A 9,985-nucleotide genomic window follows, 5' to 3' on the forward strand; every position below is an offset into this window, starting at 1 on the left:
TGTACTTTCAAGCATGGTTCAAGCAATATCAATATTTATCTAATCACCAATTATTCTGTTTTCACTGACAGGCAGGCCGTCTTTAATGACATAATTCCATTCCAGATCTGCCATCGAAGGAGGACACCCTCATACCAGAGCTATATTGATATCATTAACTAAATTTGTTCACCGTCTGCGCCTCCTCAAGAAAGGAAGAAAGAAAGAGAAGGACAAAAAACGAAGAAAAAAATGTGAGTGACTTGTTCCAATTAGTCCCTTCACACATTGACGCCATGTGTGATCCGTCCGGATCAGTTTGGATAGTAGCGTGAAGATTTGACAAGCCGTCGGTCCAATGAGAAACGACAGTCGGTTGTCCGTTTTCCAATTTCGCGCTGTTGTTTTCAATTTAGGGTTTGATCGGGGTTTGTGGCGTAATTACTTATGATCAGTTCTGTATTATGATGCCCTCATTGCACGTGTAATAACACTTTTGCTGATTTACTAATCATTATGCCATTTTCAAACCGTACAGACGACATTTTTGGTTGGGTTTTTTGAACAACAAATCAACCAGATACACCCAACAAGGCAATCAGGAAAATAAACAACTTCTACCAATCAATCAATCAGAAGACATTAAGCGCCAAATCAAAAAAGAAATTTCAAAGGCGTTGAAGACAGTTCCATGAAGTTACAATACACAATCTAGTTTAATGCTCCATAGTTGGTTATTGTTGTTCTTTGAAGAACCATTGCAATTTATTGGAGAGCCAGTTAATAAACGGTATTACCGCAAACCATAGTTCAAGACTATTTTCTCGTCAAACCATGGGCCAAACCCACTTTCTGAACAGACTCGATGTTCGATTGTGTTCCCTGTTGCTTTTTCTGTGAAAAGAAAACACTTTTCACAACAACTGAAAAATGTTCCAACTACAAAATATGTAATTCCTCTTCCAGACAGAAAGCTTGTCAGCATCCCAACCCTTCCTAAAACCACACTGCCTTCAAACTCCCTTCAGTCTCACTCCATAAATCATACATTAAATATTTATCAATGAAAAACTAGCCAACAAAACACGGCGTGCTCGCATTTTTTCGTCAACTCCCCCGGTGGTACGGGCTCGATGATCAGCTCCAACAGCGGGCACAAAACAACATCCAACCCGGTGATATGTTATGAGAGCACGGTAGGTAATTTTAGGCGAGCACGCTAAGAAACCACGGGGTGGCTACCAGACGCGCTGACTTTTAAAAACTGGGGGAAAAAATACCGGGAAAGTACAGTGCACTGTCGGATTGGGTCCTTGTCTGTCTCGAAAGTCGGTCCTTACCAAGAAAAAGAAAAATTTCCTCACTGGAAAGGTATAGACCCTTGACACATGATTGGTAAAGATAAAAACAACATCATTTTTGTAAGCTTAGACCGAAAGCTCTCTGAATGAAGTTTATACCATGGAAACATCTGAAGTTTGAAATCACATTCGAAAAACTGTATCTAAAAACCTTTTAAAACAAAACAGCTCATTTCGGTTGTCACAAGCAAAATTTAAGAGAATAAGTTTACATACTAAAGCTGAAAATGTGCTTTATTAAAAGTTAGTGGAACTACCATTAATAGCTCCAAATTATAGTATGGAACCGCGAATCAGTCAGCAACTTTACCCATAGCAACTACAGATTGAAGCCAAATTCTCACCGTACAAGGTGTCAGACTAAATTTGCACAACCAGCCTCGGTTTGGTTCCGTTAATTTGAATAGTGTCCGGTAATGACCAACACGAGACAAAATGAGACAGATATCTATGCGTTCTTTGAGTTGAAAGGCTTAGAAAGTAAAGTTTATGCAAAGTGTATAGTGCCCCTTGTTTACATGTCAAAGGTTGACTAAATTTTGAAGTAAATCGTTCAACTATAAGTTTTACAGAACCCAGAAAAGTACTGAGTACACACTGCTTGTAACAGATTGGTGTAAGGTTGTTAAAGGCAGTGGACACTATTGGTAATTACTCAAAATAATTATTAGCATAACACCTTACTTGGTAACGAGTAATGGGGAGAGGTTGATGGTATAAAACATTGTGAGAAACGGCTCCCTCTGAAGCGGAGTAGTTTTCGAGAAAGAAGTAATTTTCCACGAATTTGATTTCGAAACCTCAAGTTTAGAATTTGAGGTCTCGAAATCAAGCATCTAAAAGCACACAACTTCGTGTGAAGCAAGGGTGTTGTTTTCTTTCATGGTTATCTCGCAACTCCGACGAACAATCGAGCTCAAATCTTCACAGGTTTGTTATTTTATGCATATGTTGATATACACCAAGTGAGAAGACTGGTCTTTGACAATTACCAATCTAAGTACATCGAGTTGTTTGATTCTGAAACTTTCGACCACAATAAAGTCGCAATGAGCTATAACTAAAAGTGCCACGATATTATTAATAATATTTCGATCATCTATTTTGTGTTGAATTATTATGTCTTTAACGGCTCAGTCACCAGATGGTAATTTCTAAGTTTCTCACGGCTGGGAATTTACGTCCAAGGCCAGACGGCCTCCTTTCTGCTAGATTTGGCATATGGAAGGTTTTCCACTCTCCAATCCAAGATGAAGGTTTGGTAGGAATGGTCTTACCGGCTTGGATTCAATACAGCCGGTGTAAGACCTTCGTTAAAGGGAATGAACGCAATAAAAGGGAAATTCCTTCTCGATCTCCGTTTTAAAAAGAAAAACATCCATCCAGGGGGAAAGAATCGTGAAAATAAGATTGTCCTTTCGAGAAACAAAAACAATACAAGAGTTTAAATATTCATGATTTTCATCATGCAACGTCGCCAAACTGATTGGAATGAGACAAAAAGGTAGCCAGCACAACCAAATCACAGAGGAACGCCCTCTCGTGATTCATGCTGGCAGCCATTTTGTTTCCCTTGCGATGCCAACCGCAAAATGGGCGAGAAGTTAAATCAATAAGATGACATGTACCGCGAGTCTTGGCCCCACGACCGTATCCAAATTGCCCTCTATGGCTACGGCTGTTGCTAAGGATGTTGCTAAGTACATCCAATGTTCATCACGTGTCGATGGTGATTCACCAGTCGTAACCGCCAATTCGGACCCAGCCTTATTTGCATATTATGAGCATCAAAACAAAATGGCGGATTTGGAAGTAGCTGAAAAGCCCTCTGCAGCCAATGGCTTAAGCCATAGCCAAAGTCACTACTACCCAACAAGACAAGCCACTGCGTGATCGGCTGTAGTCGTATGTAGCCAAAGTCACTAGATTACTACGCAACAAGACAAGCCACTGCGTGATCGGCTGTAGTAGTATGTAGCCAGAGTCACTAGGTTACAACACAGCTTAACAAAGACAAGCCACATCATGCTGAAGCTTCCAGGATTGTCGCCTTGTAACATTTTAATTAACCGGCATGATACTCTATGAGCAGCTTGATAAAACTGGATTTCAATTTCCCTTTTAAGGCACACACAGACGCACACAAGAGATGACAGACACAACGTGTACATCGGCAAACATCAAACGTGTGTTAATGCAATTTCAAACGCACTCACTCGAAACCATCTTCAGGTTTTTTTTAGAAAGTGTTTTTTTTTATCGTCGTTGCAAAACTGTATCCAACGCCCCCGTTTTTGCATCAAAAGTCATGCATTTTTATTTTGTTTTTCTTCAAAAATAAATGAGATTTTTATTAAAATTCTGTACCAAGTCTATCCGTGAAGCCAGGTTAATTCAACATGCATATTACACATGAGGGTTACACTTGTTTGTTTCACTTTTATTAAAGACAGTGTGGACACTATTGGTAATTGTCAAAGACTAGCCTTCACAGATGGTGTATCTCAACATATGCATAAAATAACTAACCTGTGAAAATTTGAGCTCAATCGGTCATAAAAGTTGCGAGATAATAATGAAAGCAGAAAACATCCTTGTCACACGAAGTTATGTGCGTTTAGATTGTTGATTTCGAGACCTCAAGTTCTAAATCTGAGGTATCGAAATCAAATTCGTGGAAAATGACTTCTTTCTCGAAAACTATGGCACTTGAGGGAGCCGTTTCTCACAATGTTTTATACGATCAACCTCTCCCCATTACTCGTCACCAAGAAAGGTTTTATGCTAATAATTATTTTGAGTAATTACCAATAGTGTCCACTGCCTTTAAGAGAACAGGGTTTCTGCTTGTTGCCAGTTGCAACTTCTCAAACCACGGTCCTCATTGTTTACCCCTTTTCCCACCTCAGAAACTCAACCCACATTCCCAAAGAGGTATCCCCAGATGGTTAGACCCAAGCCAAAAGAAATGCCGCATCCGGAAACTTAAAACCACTTTACTCCGGCCGGGCTACAAGACTGGACAGAAATCCACACAGCCGCGGGGTTAAAACACAAGAACAAGATTTTTAGTTGAAGACAATAATATTTTGAAATACATGTGTATGCTACTGTTAAACCTATATTGGTAGGTAATCTTTGTAAATATAGATTAATTATTGATTTTTAAGTTTATGTGATTTATTTTGTAAATTTGGATGTATTTTTTAACGAATACAGCAACCCGATTATAAAATTAATGATCCTTACCTTACCTTACGTAAGTAATGGTGGTTTCTTTCAATATAATTTGTGAAAAATTACTTGCCATTTTGTTGTGTTCATTATCATAACAGTTTTAAATTGATATGTTTATTAAATAATATCAATTGTTTTTCTTTTAAATAGCTCAATGAGTAGAGTCTGGGATAGCAAATTTTTAATGATTTTTTTTTTTACTTTTTCCTTTCCGTGGACGGCATATTATTACATTGTTTCGTCTAAAGAATTAAACTAAACTAAATATCTAAATATAACTATTGTATAGGCAATTATGGAAAAGGTACATGTGTTGTTTTAACTTACTCCCCCTGAAGCTAGAAATGGTATCATATAACATCAGGAAATATGGTAAATAACTTCATGTCACGTTGGAGTGAAACAAAAGCCACGATTCGACCATAAATCGCTCCATTTGGTATTACAACCCCTAACGCCCGCTAAAAACAGACAACAACTAAAGATGGCGCTTTAAAAGTAAACATTTCTCCACGTGGTCCAATGATATTCCCGTCTGTACATGAATAATCAAACAACGTGCGATCTTGATTAATGTCTGTCCAACCACTTTGACAGCCCACTGAAGACAAAAATAGATATCAAACAATACTGCAGCACACTCTCGATACGATGGGAAAGTTATTGCGCTATTAAAATATATAATATAACATTTATTAATAATTGAGATGTTTGTAATGGTTGGTTGGTGCGTGCAGATGTACGAAGTCATTTCACGCGTGTTATCTCTTTTCCACATGATGTTAAAATACTTGGGCCTTTTCCAGCGGTGAAAACAACTATTTTATCAGATATTTTTATTGGCTTACCACTAAAAAATGTATCAAGTGTTACTAGGTAACCTTGAATGAAACTTGAACTTGTGCCAATCACGTTTCTCTGGAAGCCGGATTCTGATGACAACTACACGAGGAGTTCATCAACGCCTGATTTGCATAAAATATATGACGTCAGCTGATTCGCATGAAGGTGACATCAGCTGATTTGCATGAATGTTGCATCTTATTTGCTTGAATGTGACACCTAATTTGCATTAATGTGAGATGAGTTTCTGGTGTTCAACATCAACAATCATGTGGATGTTTCGGGGAGCTGTTTGTGACAACTAGACGATTTGCACGATTTACTTCTGACGTGCATAAATGTGAGAAAAGCTTCTAGTTTTAACTTCGATGACCAATTTGAGTCCAAATTTTCACAGATTTGTGATTTTATGCGTATACTGGAAATGGGATATACCAAGTGAATATACTGGTCTCTGACAATTACGAAAGGTGTCCATGCCTTTAAAAAGACATCAGTGAGTGACCCTCGCCAGCCCCCAAATCTCAATATATATTTTTGTCGACCTGGCAAATCGAGGACTCCACTTTGATCTATTTACCTTCCCTTGAGGTTACATTATTCATTTGAAACTCCTTAGAGTGGTTCGTCATTGTTGGAGTGGGGCAGTGACCATAAGATAGTCAGCAGACGTACATCTGGGGTGGATATGTGTGATCAAGAATGACAAATCATTTCAACAAATTATCAGTCTCATCTTCATGGAAGGATTCATCGCTTCAGTCCACTCCACTAAAGCACTTTTTACACGAGAGCATTTTAGCAGGGGTCCCTCGCTTTATTTTAGCATGGTTGTAAAATTGTGAAAAACTGCAACTCGTGCGAAAGAAAAATAGCGTCTGACCTTTCCAAAGTCGCTTGTGAACTCTAATCAAGCTTGCTGCTCTTTCACACAAGAGGGATGTTTGTAAAAACTTCGCAACCATGCTCAAATAAAGCAAGGGACCTCTGCTAGAGTGCTGTAGTGTGAAAGGGTCTTAAGACTTTAGTGCTAACAACTAGAGCAGAAACCGTTTGCAGGACCAAAAATAGATGCGACAAAAATGACTAGACAGTTTAACGTCCTTGCTCTATGGTTTAACATCTAACATCTCAGATCTCCACAAATTGATACCTAAAGGTTCGGACCTAAAAATGGACGTTGTTATTCTCATCTTGATTGCATTTGCAAGTTCACGTCTTAAAAGAAGAAGACAAGATTATCTCGGTGAAAATCATGAACGAAGATCAAATCCTGGCGAATCACAGACCTGAAAATCTACACCTATTGTCTTCGGTGTCAAACAATTGTCTTCCATTGTTTAACCAAACAAAGGACTTAGTGTTCAACTAAGTGGGATGTGATGTCCCTTTTGTTCTAAGATCAAGACGACAACTTTTTGTGACACTCGTCCAGCCGATTCCACCATCACAGACTTAACAAACCAAAGACAAATTTCATAGAGCTGCTCAGACACAAAAAGTAGCTAACCAGAACAAAGTATGCTTACCAGAATCTAAAAGTAACATATTACATTTGCAAACTGTGACTGGTATGTTGCTTATTTTTGCTTAGCCAACCATTTTTAAGCAACATTTTTGCTTAATCGGATCTATGAAATTGGGTCCTGTACAACAAGACTTCACAACAAAATCATGCTTACCAGAAACCAGCAAAATCATGCTTACCAGACACGTACCAGCAAAATCATGCTTACCAGACACCAGCAAAATCATGCTTACCAGACACCAGCAAAATCATGCTTACCAGAAACCAGCAAAATCATGCTTACCAGAAACCAGCAAAATCATGCTTACCAGACACCAGCAAAATCATGCTTACCAGACACCAGCAAAATCATGCTTACCAGACACGTACCAGCAAAAGTTCATGTGCAAACTGTGATTGTAGGCCTTTTCTCCTTATTTTTGCTAAGCAGAACATTTATTTGTAAGCAATATTTTGGCAGCTCTATGAATTGGGCCCTACCAGACATCACGTTATTAAATTAACTCATTATCAAGTAATAAATGCAGTCAATGCAGTAATTAACATCAATGAAGACCAGCAAGAGATAATCCAATATAATTCACCTATTATGTCATCAATTACTGCAATAAATATATCACTGTTGTCATTCACAATCAAATATATCTACTGAAGAAACACCAAGTAGCTCAAGAAACTGAGCTGAAAAGAAAGAGGCCATTGGTAAGAGATGCTTTTTCAAATTCAATATCATTTTGAATGAACTACAGTACAATCAATTTGTCTTAGTTTCGAGACAGGATTGTAAGAGGGGTGTCTGGGTGTCTTTTGGACACCTTGTTTTAAATTTGGACACCCTCAGGTTTTATCTGTCGTTTACAAGTGAATGTATTTTAAGTGAACAATTTGGACACCCATCACCCATAAGTTTTTTAAATTTCCAGCTAATTTATAGACACCCTTTCCAAATCTTGTCTAAAAGTAGCATTGTCTCAACTTGCAATGCCCAAACATATCAACTTAAACATGTCAAACAGGAAAAAGTACCAGGGTGTGGCACCGTCAGTATGCTTTGGAAGAGGAGCTGACGGTCGCATTCGCGGTGTATAACAACCCGACGTTTGCTGCCTCTTCAACAAGATTGTATAACTCCAAATCTTTCGAAGAATTTGTTGCAAATAGTATTTTTACGGTACGAAGTGACCAATTTGGTTACGGTACGAAGGGTCCAGAAGGTGCGAAGTGTCTATAGGGTACGAAGGTGCAAAGGTACGAAGTGTCTAGGGTACGAAGGTGCAAAGGTACGAAGTGTCTAGGTTACGAAGGTGCAAAGGTACGAAGTGTCCGACATCCTTTGTGATAAGCATTCATTGGTAATTTGTATGACAATTCGGTTTCTTAAGATTGTGGCACATAAATGTGCGCAAAACATCACAAAAGTGTTGGGAAAAATAGAGAGACAAGACACTTATCTGTTACCCCCCCCCCCCCCCCCCTCAGCTAAATAAAGATCAATATGCGGCTGTCACTATTCAAGACGAACATTATAACAATGATGTAAACAAAAAATCATACATTTGTGGAGTTTTTTATCAGAGAAAGTTTGTAGAGAGATAAGTTATCATGATTATTGATACTGACCATTTGCAGATCCATTTACAGTCGGGCTCGTAGCTGATAGACAAAGCTGTTGCACCCTGTGTGCTCTAGGTTGTGGCATCCCCATCTCCTGCCTCGCTCCCTTGCCCAAGATCCCATCAATCGTGTGTTGAGGATTCGTGAATCCAGTCGGTCTCTGGAGGAGCTGACATGCAGAACGGGAAACATCACCCATATCACCGTCGTCGTCATCAATACACCCCGTGGATGAAGATGGAGATGCACCGCCTGAGCTCTCCGCGTCGTTCCCGCTTTGTCTCCCCCCGGTTAGACACGACATCATCCCGTTGAGGCGACCGAGTGCTGACGCGCTTACCATGTACGCCGGGCGATTCGAAGCGGTACGCGGTGAGGTATCGATTAAGGTTGTATATACCGGTGTCTGACCAGTTGTGTTATAATAGTCCATCCTACCATACCCTTGAGATATCGAATCCATCTTTAGAGAGTTCTTGTAAATGTCTTCAGTTTGTGTCCTGTTTAGAAACTCACTCTGGAGTGTGGATGGTCAGCAGTCGCACTAAAAATGACGAAGGTTTCGGCTGTCAGTTGTCAGTAGTGATAGAAAATGCAAAGTCTGCAACAAGCTAAACAGAACACAAAACCAGATGTTTCAGCGCAACCACACTGCAAGGTGAATAAAGGAACCAAAACTAGACATGCGAAGGCTGAGCTTTGAAACTCAGATTATTCCTTCCTCACTCCAAGTCAAGTTTATCAAACGTGTGAACTACAACTCAGTTTGCAGAGCTCTACCAAAAACCTCCTAAAAGTAAGATTTGCTCTGGTCCTCTTGGAAACAAGCACACATTATGAAAAAAATAATAACACGCTGGATTGAAAAACAGCTGTTTATGTCCTTAGTCACTTTTATATGAAAGAGACCGACTACATATAAACAGGATACTTTCAATCGGCTGTGAACCAATGAATGAAGCACGGGTCAAACAATACGAGACCTCGGATTAGATTACAATCCCTGGGTACCAGCGTAGGATCAACCAATCAGGGCTCGCAATACAGCGCGTCTTGAGGCGGCATGCGCGGTGCGACCAAAGGAGCGGGCAGACCCTTGGGCCTTTCATGTGGACTGAGCAAGCAGCACAAATTATTTTTCCATGGACGTCTCAAGAAAATCTTGGGGTTTCTTTTTCTCTCGCTTCGCCTTCTCTCCTTCAATCACCCAGTCTTAAAGGTGTCCTGCAGAGTCGTGGGTAGAGACCAGACTTGTTGGCTAGGTAGTCTAGTGGATTGAGTCTTCCAGTGAAGTTTGTAATCTCGTTATGCCCAAGGGAAGACCGCGGTCCTTGGAAAGTCTCTCTGGTACAAAACTTTGTCATGTTTTAAAGGAGCAATTTGACGTGTTCTTAACCCTTTACAGGGACTCAACAAGAGCTAT

The 9,985-nt window shown here is 39.7% G+C and overlaps 1 protein-coding gene across 1 annotated transcript in view; it reads right to left on the bottom strand.

Moving 5' to 3' along the window:
- The window catches only part of LOC117305367 (ALX homeobox protein 1-like), a 28,668-nt gene extending 19,298 nt beyond the window's left edge, over positions 1-9,370 (bottom strand). Inside the window, exon 1 of the mRNA XM_033790236.1 lies at positions 8,569-9,370. Within this exon, the coding sequence (XP_033646127.1) occupies positions 8,569-9,025 (457 nt within the window). The 5' untranslated portion in view covers positions 9,026-9,370. The remainder of the gene's footprint in view (positions 1-8,568) is intronic.
- Positions 9,371-9,985: the final 615 nt, after the last annotated feature.

The sequence above is a fragment of the Asterias rubens genome, chromosome 22 (genome assembly GCF_902459465.1).
Source record: "Asterias rubens chromosome 22, eAstRub1.3, whole genome shotgun sequence".
Classification (NCBI taxonomy): domain Eukaryota; kingdom Metazoa; phylum Echinodermata; class Asteroidea; order Forcipulatida; family Asteriidae; genus Asterias; species Asterias rubens.